Source organism: Scleropages formosus, chromosome 12 (genome assembly GCF_900964775.1).
Source record: "Scleropages formosus chromosome 12, fSclFor1.1, whole genome shotgun sequence".
NCBI lineage: Eukaryota > Metazoa > Chordata > Actinopteri > Osteoglossiformes > Osteoglossidae > Scleropages > Scleropages formosus.
This window is the reverse complement of record NC_041817.1, coordinates 555,963-574,809: the sequence shown is the minus strand read 5'-3', so window position 1 is coordinate 574,809 and position 18,847 is coordinate 555,963. Positions and strand designations below refer to the sequence as shown.

The 18,847-nt window shown below is 42.1% G+C and overlaps 1 protein-coding gene across 1 annotated transcript; it reads right to left on the bottom strand.

The window, feature by feature from the left end:
- Positions 1-838: 838 nt before the first annotated feature.
- Positions 839-7,572, bottom strand: slc38a11 (solute carrier family 38 member 11). The gene is made up of 12 exons (XM_018741549.2): positions 7,363-7,572; positions 7,083-7,215; positions 4,951-5,025; positions 4,624-4,758; positions 4,054-4,119; positions 3,758-3,864; positions 3,587-3,666; positions 2,977-3,047; positions 2,179-2,340; positions 1,914-2,026; positions 1,583-1,714; positions 839-1,313 (listed from the first exon to the last, which is right to left on the bottom strand). Exons 1-12 carry the CDS (start codon positions 7,465-7,467, stop codon positions 1,026-1,028), a joined length of 1,467 nt encoding a protein of 488 aa, XP_018597065.1. The 5' UTR covers positions 7,468-7,572; the 3' UTR covers positions 839-1,025.
- Positions 7,573-18,847: the final 11,275 nt, after the last annotated feature.

The window sequence follows — 18,847 nt, the reverse complement described above, 5'->3', positions numbered from 1 at the left end:
CTGGAGCCAGAGCGTCTCATCTGCCTTTCTCCTAACGCTCCTGCATTAAATTTCAGTCCTTTTCTCAGTTTTGTAGGCAATAAACGCCTTTCGATTGCAAACCAGTCCTTCCACGTTAATATTAATCAGCGTTCACTTTACCAGTGGAAACTATGACTCTTTCCACTTGATAAATTCACTAATTCCCGACCCACCCAAAGAGTAAATAAAAATTTGGAAGCACGGAGTTTTTTACTGCTTTTTATGAATTTCACCAATATTTACGCATAACGTTGCTTCCTTTTCAACTTTGACGGTTTATAGCGCCGTCCTGTGGCAGGAATGTGTCGCTTTCTCTTTTACCCCAATAGAGGGTCACACATCAAAGTATAACAGTGTAGAGCTGCGGCGTCCCGAGGATCTGGGCACCAACCAGCGCGTAACGCCCCAAATGCACACCATGCAAACCTCACGGGATTTGGTGCCATAAGATTAAGTTTACAAAAAAAAAAACCATACAATAATAAACCTGGACATGAAATACATTGTCATCGAGTACGTTTCCCTACAAAGAAAACAAGAGCGAAGTGTAGTGTAGTGGGAAAGAGAGAGATGTTGAAGTAGCAGCAGTAAGGTACTGTATATCGGCCCACCAAGAGACCCCAGCAGAGGGTTTCTATAAGATCAAGTGTGTTCAGGTGCATTATTCACCCCCCCTCCCCCCCAAGAAAACACCATGCGAAGCAGACCCTACATAAGTCAAATGTGCACAAAGTGCGATTTCACTTTACCATTTTTTACGCTTGAAGATCAAATCCGCAAGATTGAAACATATCAGGGATTTATTAGTGTGTGTGTTTGTCTACATACATGTTGCTTCATTTATAAAACCCAACTATGAAATCTAAACAATACAGGAAAGACAATGGAGAGACACTGACTCATTTAATCAGTATATCGTAAAAGTCTGCATCTGGTTATTGTAGATGCGGAAAAAGCAGCACCAAACCACAGTGAGTCGCAACAACTGTGACTGCCACTGGTACTTAAAAAATGCCTTTTTTCTGAGTGAGGTTGACGCTCTGCTGTCCGTTACTGAACAGTGTTGCATTTGGGACGGTGAAGTTTGCGGAGCAGTAGGGCATCTCTGCTCCGTGAGAACAGTCCTGCGGGTACATGACCGTCATGATCAATCCAACGATCATGATAAACATGCCCACCAGCAGGATGATGCAGGACACGAGGTTATTCCCTTGAAACCACCGCCCACCCGCCAGCTTGAGATAGCACGCAGAAGGGATGATAAAGATCAGGGGGATAGCACTCAGCACACCCTGAAACACACAATCACATTACTCTGGGCTATACATAAAACAGAATGCATCTCAGTCTTGTAGAAAATCTATTATTGATAACCAAGTTCTCACACTTTGATAAACTTAGAACTTGTGTTGCTTTCCAAAGGTATGGAAACTATTTCAAAAGCTTGACAGCTTAAAAAGTAACACTATCAAATTCATGTTTCATGCACAGAGTCCCCCTCCGCCACCCCTATCTAGCACCCCACCTCCATCCACTTCTTTCCCCTGATTATTCAACTCACATTTAATTCTAGAACAATGCCCAGACAATCATAGGAAAGGGATATTGCCGTGGACACTGCTATTATCACCATGGTAACAGCAATATGGGAAATATTGGTGAGCACGCCATTAAAAAACACATTTGACACCACCTGCGGAAAAATGTAGAAGAAATGGAGCAGATCATTGACAGTAACACAATTAAGTCAACTATTAAATAAGACTCAGTAAGGTTAAACATATTACTAAAATGGACTTTTAATTATACATTTTCCTGGATTTAATAGTCTTCACTGTCGTCTTAAGAACATAATCCATTTTTGATATAAATATATAATGCCAGAATCATACCTCCCGTGTCACAAAACATTCAAGGGGAAATGTTGTTATTATACTGATTCCATAGCAGAAGCGAGCAAACGTGGCCAGGTCATCACTCCGGCAGTAGTTTTCAAATATATCACCTAACATACAAGCAAATAAACAAAAAAACAGAAAGAGAAATAAATATTTTGTGTGGGTCACAGCTGCTGTTGGCAGACAACAGAAGTGCTTTTCCTTTGTGGAACAGGAAATGTGAATGCAGCTGGATCACACTGAATCCTTCGGTGTTTACCCTGTGTGTACCCTGTGAACGTGGCATAGCCTGCCACTGCAAACAGCAAACTGACAAACGCAGAGGAGCCAACTGACACGTGCGTGACGTGAGACCAGTTTGTGAGGGTCGGCTCCTCCAAGGAGCTGTAGATCAGAAAGCTGTTATGATGACAAATGAAGGCTGCAAGAGACAATGGACACAGATAGAAAAAGTTAATTAAAAATTCATTCTCAATATTTCCTCGTGTTCCATTTTTAAATATAATGTACTCTCGATTTTAAACATATTCACTGTTTATTACAAAAATAATACGGATTATGTTATTTTATTGTGTTAATTGATATTAATATTATAAAAACATCTCAGAACTGAGAATTAAAGATTCATGTGGTTTCCTCTGGAAAATTCTTGAAGACTGGAGCACTTCATGCAGTGTGACTAATAATCACGTTTTTATGGAATTAAATGTTAAGACAACCCAGCGGTGTAGTTGGCAACAGCGACACGCCGGTCCCAAGCCCGGATAAATGGAGAGGGGTGGAGAAAGCAATGGCAAACTACTCCACTATCTTTGCCGAAATACTTTATGGATCACAACCAAACGTCTTCAATCGAATTAAAAGACATGGTCAAAAACAGTAAAGCATGAAGAACGACGATCTATAAAGTGACCAAAAGTCGGCCTCGACTGAACGGCTAAATCATCATCAAATGTGAAGACAAAGGTGAAAATGACTACGGGGTACTTGTAATATATATAGCAACATCTAGAAATGCTTTGCTTAGCTGGAATTCTATGGATAAGTAGGGCTTTACCGAAGGACATGACAGCCATAGCTTGAACTGCATTCCAGTGGGCGAAAGCCCACGCATTCTCCACAGGTGGTCTGGAAACAGAGTTACACTATAATAAATGAATTTTACAGTAATTTGAGTTCTTTTCCTTCCATTCACTTCGTTTTGTTAATTTGAAAATTTATTAAAAAAAGAATGTGCAATTGGGGGCGTGGTGGCGTAGTGGGTTGGCCCAGGTCCTGCTCTCCGGTGGATCTGGGGTTCAAGTCCTGCTTGGGGTGCCTTGCGATGGACTGGCGTCCCGTCCTGGGTGTGTCCCCTCCCCCTCCAGCCTTGCGCCTGTGTTGCCGGGTTTGGCTCTGGCTCCCCGCGACCCCGTACGGGCCAAGCGGTTCAGACAATGTGTGTGTGTGTGTGTGCAATTACATACATTCAATATTTTCAGCACGTTTCATTTGTATAGCTTGTATTCAGTCAACAAGCAACAATTTCTGTGACAGAATAAATAACGGAAAATTTGGTTGTGAACCATATTGTCTAAATAATGACATGCAAAACAGACAAAATGTACTGATATAGAAAATCAGTAATGTATGACCCCTGCCATCCGAAATAGCGCAAAAGAACCTACATTTTTGGTCCGAGTGTTGCTGCTCTGATAATGACAGTGACAAGTATGGCAAGAGTCAGCACTGCAGAGAGCAGTGACACCTGTGAAAAGATGGGGACATGGGGACATTGATTCAAAACATTCATATGCATGCTATTTAAGCTAACGGCAACATAAACAGCCAAAAGTTACCTTCCCAAGTTTTGATATGTCGCGATAAAGAGATAGAGGCAACGTGAAGAGTACGGTTGTAATTAATATCAGAAAGTGCCTGTCTGCCAAAATATGACCTGGACCAACTGTAAGGAAAATGATAAAAAAGAAGCAATATAACATTTTAATGAACATTTTCAACTAATTAAAGAATAATATATGTAGTCTTAAAAATGTAAATATTGAGAAATCAAATGAAAACAAATGTAATTTGCCTTTCTTTAAATACTGTATGCATTATATCAGTCATGTGTCAAGAAAATAAGATAACATACCTCCAGGTATTCTCTGGAATACTTTGGTCAGTGTATCACCCGTGATGATGTTGTAGCTGATCATTGCTAAAGGTTGACAAATTGATATGGAATTTAGGATTCTTCACTCACAACATTTCAGTATGCTTAGTTCTCAATATTAAGTATTTCGCCATTTCCTCTGAACAAAGTCTGATATGTATTTAAAGTTTTACATTAACGTGTCAAAATATAAATGTGTAAATATACAATAAATACTGTGCAAAATATAAAATACAATATTTTCAAAACACAGAGTGTTCAATTTAAAGAAGTGAGAGATGTTAAGATGTTAAAGCCTGTTCTAAACTTTAGCTAGAGTCAATGCAGCATACAAAGACAGAAGAGTGAGTCTCAGCATCAAACCTGGTAAAATGACACATTCAGGGAGTTAAACCACTCATTTTATTAAACTTCATAGTACAAAGTTATATTCTATTTTTTAATCCTGTATTTATGTTGCTGCAGTTCATAATTGGTTAGTATTTTATTTCTATTTGATAATGATTGTTAATAATAATGACAATTATATAATGATTGTTAAAATCTTACCAATAAATGGATACAAAAACTGTAAAGCAGACAGAATTAAATATCCAGTAAAGCCAAAAGTATTTTGTACTAAAGACTGGTAACTCCAAGCTCCTGAGAGATTGCCACCTTTAATCATCAGTATGATTGTGTAGTCTGCAATAGAGACCAGAAGATCAGTTTTAGCATATAAACATCCCAGACACCATATCATTTTGTCTTTGCATTAAAAACAGAGCTGTACATTCAAATGTACTATGGCAAATATAAACACTTTATTAGCATCTTCACTTCTTTACTTAAGGGCATCAGCTTGATGAATGCTGTAGTATGAAGAATATACTGCACCGGTAATACAGGCAGTTATGATGAGCAGAATCATCCCCAAAGGAAGGCCTGCCTGCTTCATAGAGTAGGGGAGACCTGGGCAGCAATAAAAGGCATAGAAGATGAGGATACACCTTTTAACACTGCTTCTGTGACAGTATTGTACCAACTTCCCAGTGACAGGCAGCCTAGTGATGGTCACACACACACAATGACTGAAACCGCTTGGCCCAAATGGGGTCGCGGCAAGCCGGAGTCTAACCCAGCAACACGGGGAGTAAGGCTGAAGGAGGAGAGGACACACCCAGGACAGGGTACCAGTCCATCACAAGGCACCGCAAGCAGGACTTGAACCCCACACCTGCCAGAGAGCAGGACCTGGTCAAACCCACTGCACCACTGTGCCCCCTACTGATGGTCAGCCAGGCCTATTTAGTCATCTTCACCACTTCATTACCAAAAGTGTTCTTACAAGCAGTGACGTCACTAGGGGGGGTGCGGGGGGGATTGGGGAGTGCGGACCGCACCGGGTAACACCATCAGATGGGGTGACACCAAAATGATTGTCTAAAATTTTTGTGCAGTGTTTCAGCAGAAAAGGGGGTGCGGTGGCGCAGTGGGTTGGACCGCAGTCCTGCTCTCCGGTGGGTCTGGGGTTCAAGTCCCGCTTGGGGTGCCTTGCGGCGGACTGGCGTCCCGTCCTGGGTGTGTCCCCTTCCCCCTCCGGCCTTACGCCCTGTGTTGCCGGGTAGGCTCCGGTTCCCCGTGACCCCGTAAGGGACAAGCGGTTCTGAAAATGTGTGTGTGTGTGTGTGTGTTTCAGCAGAAATGTATTTCTTATCAAAAAATATCTGTAGTTAATTCTAAGAAAAAAAACATTTTTCGTAAACCCAGTTTACATGTATCAATATACCTAGAAGGGTACAAGTCTATGCAAATTTACTTTTTGAACGTTCCAATGCGCTCCGCTCAGAGCTCTCATTATTACCCAATTACAATGACGCTTCGAATCACGTGGTTTCGTCTGCACGCGCTACGAGCACGTACTGCTGTTTTCGTTGCTGCTGGTGTTTTTATAGTCGCTGATTTTGACAAATTTTCTGGTGTTTCAGCTACAATATAATTGTGGTAATTTGTTTTTGTGAACATATATCAATAACGTTAAAATAAGCATAATTTTGATGGAGTTCTTACTTCGAATTTTGTTTCCTTACCGAATTTTCACTTTAACCACATTAATTTAATGCTCCGGTTTCCTCCCACAGTTCAAAGACATGCTGTTCAGGTTCCCCCATAGTGTGTGAATGACAAAGAGTGTGTTGCACTGATGTATGGATGAGTGACCCATTGTAAGTAGTGTATCTAGCAGTGTAAGTCACCTTGGTGAATAAGGTGTGTGTGGGCTGGTAACGCTACATAGTATCCATAAATGTTGTAATTTTAATTTTGCTAGTTGTTTATGTTGCGGGGCGCGGTGGTGCAGCAGGCTTGACCGGGTCCTGCTCTCTGGTGGGTCTGGGGTTGGGGTTTGAGTCCTGCTTGAGGTGCCTTGTGATGGACTGGCGTCCCGTCCTGGGTGTGTCCCCTCCCCCTCCAGCTTTATGCCCTGTGTTGCCGGGTTAGGCTCCGGCTCACCGTGACCCCACTTGGGACGAGTGGCTTCAGCCAGTGTTTTGTGTGTGTGTTTATGTTGCTGCTGTTGCCATTACATTCAGTGAAATACGGGAATTACAATTTACGAGTAACATAGATCAGTAGAAAAAAACATTACTAAGGATTCTGTATGGTCTGGTACCGGAGGAGGTCTGGGGTGGGTTAACACATGAGTTACCGCACTGGGTGCCACCAACCTAGTGACGTCACTGCTTACAGGGGTCTTTTTTAATTATCCTTCCTAAAATTACTAGTATGAAATTGAACATAGAATGGCCAATCAAAATATTTTACACACACCAGCGATACAGTTATATACTCCACCCAGCAACGTGTAAATCATGACAGCCCTGAAAACCACACATGACCAGCAGCAGTGAAGAAGTCCACTTTCAGCATGAATGTGTGTTTTAACTAATCATGGGAAACATTCCGGGAAACGTTCTGACAATATTTATAGCAAATGTCACATTGTAAAAAAAGGCACTGGGATTTTGTACCTATAATTCCGGAGCCGATGATGGAGTTTGTGAAATTGAAGCAGGCTGATGGTATGGAACTCCTTCCTGCCGCTCCTCCAGGACTATTCTTTTGCGAGGAAAGCAACGCTTTTCTATAATCATCTGTGTCGCTCTGCAACGCACACAGACAGAGACGGGGACACTTGAGAATACAACCGGCATGTAAAAAATCCGGTAGCGCACCGATCCGCGGGCTGTACTTTGAACGGGAAAAGTTTCTGTAGCAGAAAAGACTGAGAGATCAAATTGCTGTGCCCACCTTCTGAGTCGCGCCGCGCGTCTCCGTCTGCTGATCGGACCCACTTTCGCCCTCCATGCTGGATTTACAGAGAGCGAGGTACAGCCGTCGGGGGTGCGGGGACATCAAAGCACTTTCACTGGCATCTCGGCGGCCGTCGACGGAGAAGAAGAGGAGGCAGCGGAGTGGCTGAACCCGCCTACGCGATCGCCATGCCGGCGCGCGACGCGCTCGTGCTGCCCAGGGGCAGTGCCAGTACGCGTGCGCGTTACCGCTCGCTCGCTGTCGGCGTGCGCTGCTATGGTGGACGCTGTAAAAGCGAGGGCTGAAGTTTGAGGAGTAAACCGCTGGCGCTGCCCTTCAGCTCTGCCATAATCCCTTAATCATCTCATAGGTGCAAATGAGGCATTGTGAAATTTCACTATTCGGGTCTGATAATAACGAATACAAAAACATGTTTTTTTCTCATCTCCTGACTTTTTTTGCCAGGAGGATCATCATGTGCTGGAATTCTTTTCATTCAAAGGTATGTGTATGGGCAAAAAAAATCGTATACTATACGGTATAGGAAGGATGTCTGTAATAAGGACACCTGCATGCGTGGTATGTAGTGTTGCGTATCCGCGATGACACCAGAAGCAGAAAAGCCCCTTTACTCTTCATTTTCATTCATTCAAGAGGAAACCAACACGGGACTTGAAATAGATTCGAACGGAGCCCTGGAAGAGCTGCAAAGTGTCGAGCTCGTGTATTTTTAAATGCTTCACATTAAATAGATGATACATGATCGTTAAAGCAGGCGCATCTATTAATCCCTTTTTTTCCTGTATGGGTTCACTTGTTGTATGAAGCTTCATTCGGAACATCTCCGCACAATCGCTGCTTTGTACCGTGTCCGCTTTTTTCTTGGAAGAGTTCCCATTATGAACTGAACAAAGCTCCAGTTTTGTCTTGAAATCTCGTGATTTCAACATTTTTTGGGTTAAGTACAGCTTAGATACTAGTAGTATGAGACACTAGCCAGAGGTACATCGTGATATAGCGGGGAAACTGTACTTAGAACAAGTGTGATAAGCAAATTCAGTATGTTCTCTGTTGTCCTTAACATAAATGGAACCTAGCGGCGCGCGCGCCAAGTACTTGGACACAGTAATGAATGTGTAAAGTCGTGTCAGTGTGTGATCACTCATGTGACTTGGGTAAGGGCTGTGTGAATGTTGGGGATCACACAGATTTCCCTTTCTCTCTGACTGTGTGTGTGTGTGTGTCTGTGTCTGTGTGCGTGTTCTTTTACAGAAACCAAATAGGAAACATCTCAAAGTCCTCAAGTGTGACCCTTACTTTCTGTCAGCAAAACCAAGCATGGTCCTACAGCTCATGCTGTTCACCCTCTATGTACTTCTGTTGCGAAAGCCTAAAATAAAATAAAGGGTATAACAAAAGTGTTTTCAAGGTCGGAGTTATGTTTTATAACATCCACCCATTCATAATTAATAACCAAATGTCTAATTGCAGGGTCATTGTGGTCCAGAGCCTATTTCAGAAGCATAGAGCATGAGGTAGGATACACCCTGGATTGGATGCTAGTTCATCATTGGGCAATCACACACACTCATTCACTAGCATATACACACTACAAGCTGTTTAGAGTCACCAATTCACCCAAAACAAGACTCAAGAATGTGAAGGATACTGGAGCACACAGAGGAATCCCATATGAACATGAGGAAAACATGCAAACTCCACACAGACTGAGCCACATTCGAACCTATGTCTGAACCCATAGCCCTGCTGTTGTGAGACATCAAAATTATAACACTGGAATGAAAGTTCTTCCTGTGAACAGGACATTACAAAAATACCACACAAAACAATTCTCTTTCCTGCCTTTATCTCCTGAAAGAGGAATGGATTGTAAACATGACTTGATAAAGTGCAAGGTGCTGATTCTTTAACAGGTGGCCTTTCTCCTGAAAACGAGGTTCAACAATTAGAAACAACCACTAATGAAAAGTCAACTGATGCAGAGAAAGTTTTGGACTGCACTTGAAAACAAATGAGCAATTAAACTGCCACAGTCACGTATTTGTAAGAAAATGGTTTTATCCAAAATGCTATTTCACTGTTTATTTAAATAGGAGGTCAAGTAAAACAGAGTGGCACAGTATGTCTGATGAGACATCAAGGCTCCTGCGTACAGGGTTCAAATCCAGCACTGCTTACATAGCAATTGTATGTTTTCCACCTGTCCATATGGGGTTTGCTGCTGCCAATAAGGGATCAATGCATGTGTCACCACCCTGGGCATGTGTGAGTGTGTACCCTGCAACACGCATGTGTCCCATCTACAACTTGGCCCTATACAAACTTTCATTCGGCTGCTGTGGCCTCCGGCTAATCAAACATGCTGGGACTGAGCAAACACCATTAACTTAGCTTACCTCCAAAATACATTGTCTGTATGCGCACTGAACTTTCGAGTCTAAAAGTAAATCAGTGACATTAGAGCTCTAATGAGCCACATAGAGGTCAAGTTGAAAACTTTCACACAAATATATGGTCTGTATGTGTGCATTAAATATATACACTGGCTGAAGCTGCTTGTCCCAAGCAGAGTCCTGGCAAACTGGGGCCTAGCCCAGCAGTGCATGGGGCTGGGGGCACACCCAGGGCAGGACACCAGTCTGTCACCAGGCACCCCAAGCAGAACTCAAACCCCAGACCCACCAAGGAGCAGGACCTGACCAAACCCGCTGTGCCACCGCACCCCTGCATCCCCTGCCTTAAATATAATGCATCCCATAGAAGACTGGCTGCTGAAAGGGCTACAAGAGAAGCTCTGTAAATATCAAACAGTGCATGGTTTGTCATGGGTGAGCCCTTGACTACGTGATGCATTTACCTAGAAAATAGCTTTACTTCTGGTTCTGTTACTTTGCCTTGTTTGAACGGCTTTGTGTTGATCTAATAGGATTACACCAGACCAGCTGCTTTGGATTTTAACAAAATAATATATAAAATATTAAATACTTATTACAAACATGCAATAGATAAGTCATTTCTCTTGTCTTGCACTGAAAATTGGTTTGTCAGGTTTCAATGGGTATTTACACAGTATTCCTAAGAAAAGTTATAAGTATGATGTATTTATTCAAAGTTGTATGAAAGCTGAATGAGAAATATAATTTAAAACTAATAATTTCAAATTAAAATCACATCAGTCAGCATCACAAGGACACACAAACATGTGTGTTTCAGGTTTACAGGTAGACTGGACTGTGACACTCACCATTTAAATTCTTGCAGATATACCCCCTCCAACTAAATTAGTAACAAGCCACAAAGCAAGGGATTAGAGCTCTTTTTATGCTGCTTAGCAACCCCGTGACATTTAGAGATCCTCAGGAAAAAAAAAAAATTCAGTGTGGATCTGCAGTTCACCCTTCTGAACCATGTCAGGTTTGCTTGCAGTTGGTCTACAGAGAAAGTGGTTTCTCATGCAGTGTTGTTTTCAGTTGAATACAGGCTCAAAACATCATCTTGACAGAAAGCATGCTCACTGTTGTATTGGTCATTGATGACCTCACGTGTTGTACTTTTTCACACCTGGTAATTCAATTTCAGTTCAGTTCAATTTATTTTTACAGAGCTGAGAGATAGATATCAACAGGACCATTTCTGAAACAGTGGTAACACATTTAGATTTATTCATTTAGCAGACGCTTTTCTCCAAAGCAATGTACATCTCATAGAAAATACAATGTGTTCATTACATTAGAAGAAAGAGAGACTTGGATGCAGATGCGTGATTCTTAAGTACAGTTAGTTTGTTTCTTTCCACCATATGAACCAATGTTCATCACAGGAGTACCTGCATAAAACTTTATCCGAATATATATATAAAGATTTACGTTACATTATAAGAATAGTTGCGTGAAGATTTATCCATTGTTTAGCAGGGATGATCTCAAAGTTATAGAGCATGAACATTTACACATTACATGAATTTAAGAGAAGTTAAGTCTGGAAAAAGTGATTTTTAAGACCTTTTTACATGTGAACAGACATTCAGCAATTCTGAGTGAGAGGGGGAGGTCACTCCACCACAATGGAGTCAGAATCAAGAACCTTCATGCTTTACCTTTTGTGCATGGGACCACCAAGCGGGCAGAGGTGGAGGAGCATAGCAGTTTGGTTGGGGTATAGCAGATGATCAAGATTTGTAAATATCTGGGAGCAGCTTCACTGATGCTTTTATAAGCTATAACCAGGGTCTTAAATTTGATCCTGGCAGCTATAGGAAGCCGATGCAGAGAGACGAGGAGGAGAGATACGTGGGAAGGCTTCAGCAAGTCAAACACAACCTGTGCAGCAGCATTCTGTATCAGCTGTAGAGGTTTGATGGCAGTAGCTGGAAGACCACACAGGAGAGAGTTGTAGTAGTCTAGACGGGATGTCACCATGGCCTGGACAAGTAGTTGCACAGTCTGTTGTTGGATAAGGACGGATCCTGCGGCTGTTGTGCAAGATGTATCTGCAGATCCGGGTTGTGGCTTCGATATTCTGAGAGAATGATATACTTAAATCAGTCATCACTCCCAGACTCTTAGCCGAGGAGGTAGACAAAATCAGTGAGTTGTCCAGCTTGATAGATAGTTCACGACAGGAGGACAAGCCAGCTGGGAAGCGACACACAAGGCTGTTGGGCAAACCATCTGGCAGCTGAATCACAATCATGCTGCACTTATGATTATTTATAGGCAAAGGCTGTGAGAAATTTAAATTTTTCGCATAGTGGCAGCCCCCTGAATCAGCCTTAGGTGTGTGCACACCTCATGTGAGCTCCCTTCCCTTTGGTCTTTAAAGAAGAGCCTGTGCAGCTGTCTATATCCACCAGGTGTCACCGGTATCCTTCACAACCAAACACTTTCTGAACGTATGGATTTCAGTTCGGATTATGTACTTGAAGGCGTGGCAGGTAGCCTGCGCGCGTCACTTCAACAAATCCCCGCTTTTACTTTCACAGGATGCTTGTACATGCATAGAGTGTGTATTTGTGTTTAAACAAATTTACAGGCCTGAGGAGAGTGTGATTTATTTATTGCTATGTCTTGACCCTTTTCTATGGAGCGAATAACAGCAGGCACATGTGATGTTTAAATGAAAGCCACAGATTGCGGTGTACGGCATGATGATAAAAGATGAGAGTAAAACGCAGCTGGAAACGCTTTACAGCTGTGTATGACACATCTCCACTTAGTTAATGTACATGTCAGTTTTTGGACAAGATCCACTTTTCTGCGTTCCTCTCAGGAAGAGAGTTTTCCAATAATTTCCATAGTAGTCTGTTTATCATCATGTCACGTAGTTTATGGTAAAAGTGATTAAGGCACCTACACCCTATTTGCAGCCTCTTTCTTCTCGAGTTCACACGGGATCATTATCGAGGTGTCCTTGTTGGGTGCTCCACCCTCCCAGGAGAGGGAATCGCTCTTATTCCCAACGAACGTGCGCGGAGATGATCTCTGTCTCACTGGCTGCGCTGGCGCTCTGAGCTCTGCTCAATGGAAAGTCTGCGCGCCGGGTGAGGAAAGTGCGTCGGTCCTTTGCTGACGTCTGGCACAGAAAAAGAAAAGAAAAGAAAAGAAAAGAAAAGAAAAGAAAAGAAAAGAAAAGAAGGGAGGGGTGCGTGTTCCCACAATGGGTGTAAGTGTTCTCCTGTATATCCGCACGTGCACATTTGACTTCAGTAGCATTCTGGTTTCTTTGGTCCTTGACAAGCCACTTAAAAACTCAGTGTGTTCATTAACCAGAAATTCAGCCGCTTCTGAAGTCTGGTCGTTTACATTTACATTTATTCATTTAGCTGACGCTTTTCTTCAAAGCGACTTGCAGTGTTGAGGTTACCGTTATTTACCCGTTTATACAGCTGGATAATTTTTTACTGGAGCAATTAGGGTAAGTACCTTGCTCAAGGGTGATACAGCCATGGATCTGTTTAATAACATTGTTCTTTTAAAAAACACTGGGAATTAATGCGGCCATCCGCACTATGTATGTACTCATACCGTATCCCATTCGACTCGAGCAACAGGTTTCTCGTGCTCTCATTATTAACTTCCGCCCGGTTTTTGAGCAGTTGATGTTTCTTTATGAAGACTACACATTTTCAAACGTTTCTACAAGTCAACACTATTTTCCTTTAAAAAATAATCATACAAAATGTATTCAGTTTTCCAGTATTTTCATAATCCATCCAGATGATACCGAGTTCTTTTTTTTTTTTTTCTTCTTCTTCTTTCTGGTAAAGCCTGGACAAGCCGAAATGCAGAAAAAGTATAAAAATGCATTGCAGCTTATTGTAACCGCTACCCTCACAGGCATGATGATGGGTCTAACGTGAGAGACCGAAAAAAAAAATGAGTCGTACTATGTTACTATAGTCTATAGGTTTTGTTTTTATGTGTGTTGCACTGTTCGTTTATTCAAATCTCAGTTTGTCTTTGTGTGTTTCTTTCTAGAAATGAGCCAATTACACCGGGCCTCGATGTCTTATAAAGAGGTGTGCTGTGGCGTGAGGAGTGTCTTTGGGCGCTATTGCGCTGGGGTGCGAACGGGCAGGGCGCTCCGGCCATCAGCGTGACCAGCGCGGGCTGCTGCGCTTCCACTGTCCAGGGCGGAGCTGCTGCTCTCTAATAGCTGAAGCATCTGTCGTGATTTCTGCTATTCCTACCTTACTACGACAAACAAGGTAATGACTCAGCTTTGCTTCTTTTTCCCTTACGTTCGTTTAACCTGGTTTTGCTTAATTTGGCGGGACGGTCGACACTGTTTTTCGTGTTGTGGTTTCTAATCTCACCTCCAGCTGTAGTACCCTTGACCAAGGTACTTACCATGCATAAATTCTCAAATAAAATTGCCAAGCTGAATAAATGGGTAAATAATTGTAGGTAGCGTAACATTGTAAGTTACTACAGAAGCTGAATGAATATAAATGTGAATTTATTGATGCACGCAGTGTTTTCTGTGTGTGAATCTGAATGTTACCATTTAAACAGTCAGATATAAAACTGAAATACTTCTGGTATGGGAACTTGAAAGGGATATATATAATCAACTGAATATTCCTTTCTGAAAGAGATGATCTAGCGACATAGATTTGCTAGACGTTTATGGAAAGTTGGTAATTAACAATTTTCTTAAAACACAGAATCTGCTTTAAAGTTAATAATCCAGCAGCTATTTTACTCTAATGCTTTGAAAGAGTAATGATAATGGAAATGTCTTGCAAATGAAAATGAAATATTGTACGACTATTATTAAAAAAAAATCAACATTTCAGTGTCACATTTTTTTTCTTTTCGCTAATAACGTTTATGTAAGTTTAACTTGTCGCATATACGAGTAGCATGTTTATTCATTCTTGTTCAACCCATAAAATCAAATTGTCCTGTGCCACCGGGAAGGCTCTGTCAGCCCTCTTTTAGCGCTCTTTCAGCGCTTCTTTTACAAGATTTATTTCAGCACAGATGTGCACAGCCCAGGATTTATCCGATTAGTGGGATGCGTTACTGTAAAGTGCGATGTGAGTGATAACCCCTGACTTTTCGCTCTCTCGGCCTTTTTGTCGTGGATTAATAACACTGAGAGGACTTGCACAGAAGGCCATGCTAGAAGGGGGGCGAGTGCGTGGTTGTAGAGCTTTTTCTGGTCTTTCCCAAGAACGTTTTCCTTAAATCCGCGTGCGGTTCTACGACGGCTACATGATTTCACAACTCACTTCGTTCCCATCTCACACATAACGTTACGCTAACGTTACCTTTAGTTTATTTCTGCAGCTTTCGAGAAGTAAACGGATTTCCCTTGAAAGGACAAAGCGAGGTACAGTCTCTGATGCTGTGTTCCTGGAACATGACATATTCTCGGCCGTTATCGCTCACTCATATTACTCGAGGCGCTGGAAGAGCTATAACTCGTAAGCAGAGTTATATTTCTCGAATAAATGCGCCTCCATGCAAGAGACCTGCGTCGTTCGGAGGAGTTTCGTGAAATATGTAACCCCCTGCTGCAAACGGCTACTTTTCTGAAAAAGATTTAAGGATTGCTGTTTATTATTATTATTATTATTATTATTTCTTTGAAAAAAGCTGTTTTTAAGACACTCGTCCGTCATACGTCACTCAGCACCACGGACAGCAACCAACGCCCACCTTCCGGGAAAAGAGGAGCGCTCAGCATGACCAAGAGCTCATTCTTTTACATAAAAAGGTTAATGATGAGCGCAGTACAACTGAAAGTGAACGAACTTTGTTTCAGTGTAAATCTACTACGGTTTGGGAGCTTCTGTCCCGGTTTTCATAGATGAGATTTGAGCTTGATTTCTTTGGGGATGAAGATTGAAGTTCCCTCTGTTTGGTCTGTGGGCGGTATGGTGGCACAGCGAGTAGTGCTGTTGTCTCATAGCTCCTGCATGGTGCGAGAGGATGTGGGTTCCATCCCTGCTCAGTCTGTGTGGAGTTTGCATGTTCTCCTTGTGGGTGTGCTCCAGTTTCCTCCCACAGTCCAAAGACATGCTGTTTAGGTTCCCCAATAGTGTGTGAGTGACAGAGAGTGTGTGTGTTCCACTGATGTAGGGATGAGTGACCCATTGTAAGTAGTGTATCTAGCAGTGTAAGTCACCTTTGTGAATAAGGTGTGTGGGCTGATGACGCTACATAGAGTTCATTAGAAGTTGCTTTGGAGAAAGTGTCAGCTAAACAAATAAATGTAAATGGGTCCCTACAATAAGTGAAAGATAGTATACAGCTTTGGTGTAGTAATTAAGGTGACTGATTTTCCTTGATGCAGTTTACAGAACTACAGCAGTTAGGCACTGAATTTATAAAAGTACCTCAAATTAGATGTGTGGGACTAGAACTTTGCATTATTAGACTGACCAGATGTATAGCTTACTAATTAGAACATCTTTGCATCCTTATATTTTCTTTAGCGGGGGGTGCGGTGGCGCAGTGGGTTGGACCACAGTCCTGCTCTCCAGTGGGTCTGGGGTTCGAGTCCTGCTTGGGGTGCCTTGTGATGGACTGGCGTCCCGTCCTGGGTGTGTCCCCTCCCCCTCTGGCCTTACGCCCTGTGTTGCCGGGTTAGGCTCCGGTTCCCTGCGACCCTGTATGGGACAAGCGGTTCTGAAAATGTGTGTGTGTGTGTGTGTGTGTGTGTGTGTGTATTTTCTTTAGCTTCATTTTTAAAAGTTTGAAAGCAATGACTGCTTTTTAAAACCACTTCTGTTAGGAGGAATCAGGCAGGATTTTCCAACTATTGTTTGTGACCAACAGTTATAAAATGTTGGCTTTCCTTAATCATTCACTCACTCACTCACTCACTGTCATGAACCATTTGTCCAAGTCAGTGTCACCTTGGACAGGACAGCATTCCAGTTAATTTAGCTTTTGAAATGTCTTTGAATCATCCAATTTCATTACAATCCTCAATGGATGATAGATTGTACTGAAGTGCAGTGGATGATATGGACCAAATTAAAGGTTCTTGCAAGAACATTTGTCTTCTTGCAGGATCCTGCTATGGGTTCAGTCCTTTTCAACTTGACAGGCTTGAATCCAAAATTAAAGGGGACTTCACCACAATATGGCCAAGGATATGTGATTACCTGTTACAAAATTCGATAAACTGTCAATCTACTTACTAGGGTAAGATCCCTTGAGTGTATAAGTACCTGCCTCTCAGTAAGACAATATGAGAAGACTTTGTAGTTGCTGGTCTTGTGTAATATTCCTATGTAATATCCAAAGAATGTGTCATGTGGTTGACAATAATCATTATAACTTTGATTATAGCATTTAGTTTTTTTTTTTTTTTTTTAAATCGTTGTTTTCAGGGAGAGGGGGTGCGGTGGCGCAGTGGGTTGGACCGCAGTCCTGCTCTCCGGTGGGTCTGGGGTTCGAGTCCCGCTTGGGGTGCCTTGCGATGGACTGGCGTCCCGTCCTGGGTGTGTCCCCTCCCCCTCCGGCCTTACGCCCTGTGTTGCCGGGTAGGCTCCGGTTCCCCGTGACCCTGTATGGGACAAGCGGTTCTGAAAATGTGTGTGTGTTTTCAGGGATTTCATCTCAAGTTTTGTGCAGTTTTTATAATACTCCATGCTCAACTTTGGACACAGGTAGAGTAAGAAGTAAGGACTGCTACCTTGGCCTTAAAGGACCCATGTTTAAGTCCAACCTCATGCTGTAGTACCCATGATAAAGTAAAGTTCTTACCCTAAACTGCTACAATAAATAGATAAATAATTATAAGTATTTAATCACTTTAAGTCACTTTGGAGAAAATGTCAGATAAATGTACTTTTTCAGTCATGTCATTTTATGCTGTTTCTAATGTTTCTTCAGAGCATTTAAACTGTAGTATCGATGGACATATATGGCAACAATTGATAGAAACCTAATATTGTTAAGTGCCTTGGACAGAGGTATCAAATAAATAAATAAATAAATAAATAAATAAATAAACCTATGTGTAGTGAGGGGGTGCGGTGGTGCGGTGGTACAGTGGTTTGGGCTGTGCCTGTTTTCCAGTGAATCTGGGGTTCAATTCCTGCTTGGGGTGCCTTGCGATGGAGTGGTGTCCAATCCTCGGTGTGTCCTCTCCCCCTCCAGCCTTGTGCCCTGTGTTGCCGGCTTAGACTCCGGTTTGCCATGACCTCGCTTGAGACAAGCAGTTTCAGACAGTGTGTGTATGTGTAGTGAAACTGAATGACCAGGTTGTTGGTTCTTTTAAGTAATTAGTTGGACAAGGACAATTCATTTCTATTCTAGTGCAGTTCACCAATGCAATTAATAGTGTTTAAAAGGAAAAAAGTTACATGTAGAATCATTGCATCATTTTTCTGTAAACATCACTCATCTCTGAATATAATTAATATTTTCAAGTCAAGCTATGCATGTAAGAACTTTACTCCTTACCTACACTGTCATGGGGTCTTAACTCCAAATTACATTTTGAAAAAAGTTTCATAATAGATGAAATTAATAACAATTGTATATATATTTGCTTTAGTTTCTCTGTACAGCTGAACGGTACAACAACTCGGACTAATGTATTGTCTTTCACAAAGGGTTTTTAAAAATCAACAGCTATACTTAAGTTTATTTGATGTCATTTTGTGATGGAAACCCAGATGTCCCATCATTCAGCATCTATGCCCTTTATCAGGCACTGGTGTCCTCATCCACCTCCTAGTGCGTGGCACATGCATTTGAAATGTTTTGAAACTTTTGAGTTTAAGAAAATATTAAATTACATTGTTGAGAGAACTGAATTATGGATGTTAACGTGTTTTTTTCTTTCCTTTTTGTCTTCCAGCTGGACTGCAGCCCTTTCCTCTGGTAGAAGATCTAAACTAAATGGAAGGCAGAAACACTTGTAGTAATGGAGTGGCCTTCCCCTTAGGGAGTAGATACAGGTTGCTACTAGGCCTCTAACATAACACCTCCCTGGC

Excerpts from the sequence above, each read along its gene's own strand:
- slc38a11 (XM_018741549.2), bottom strand. The coding sequence starts at position 7,467 with ATGTCCCCGCACCCCCGACGGCTGTACCTCGCTCTCTGTAAATCCAGC. Across the intron at positions 5,026-7,082 it reads CATCGGCTCCGGAATTATAG|GTCTCCCCTACTCTATGAAG; the intron begins GTACAAAATCCC and ends ATTGCTGCCCAG. Across the intron at positions 3,865-4,053 it reads ATTCCAGAGAATACCTGGAG|TTGGTCCAGGTCATATTTTG; the intron begins GTATGTTATCTT and ends TTTTCCTTACAG.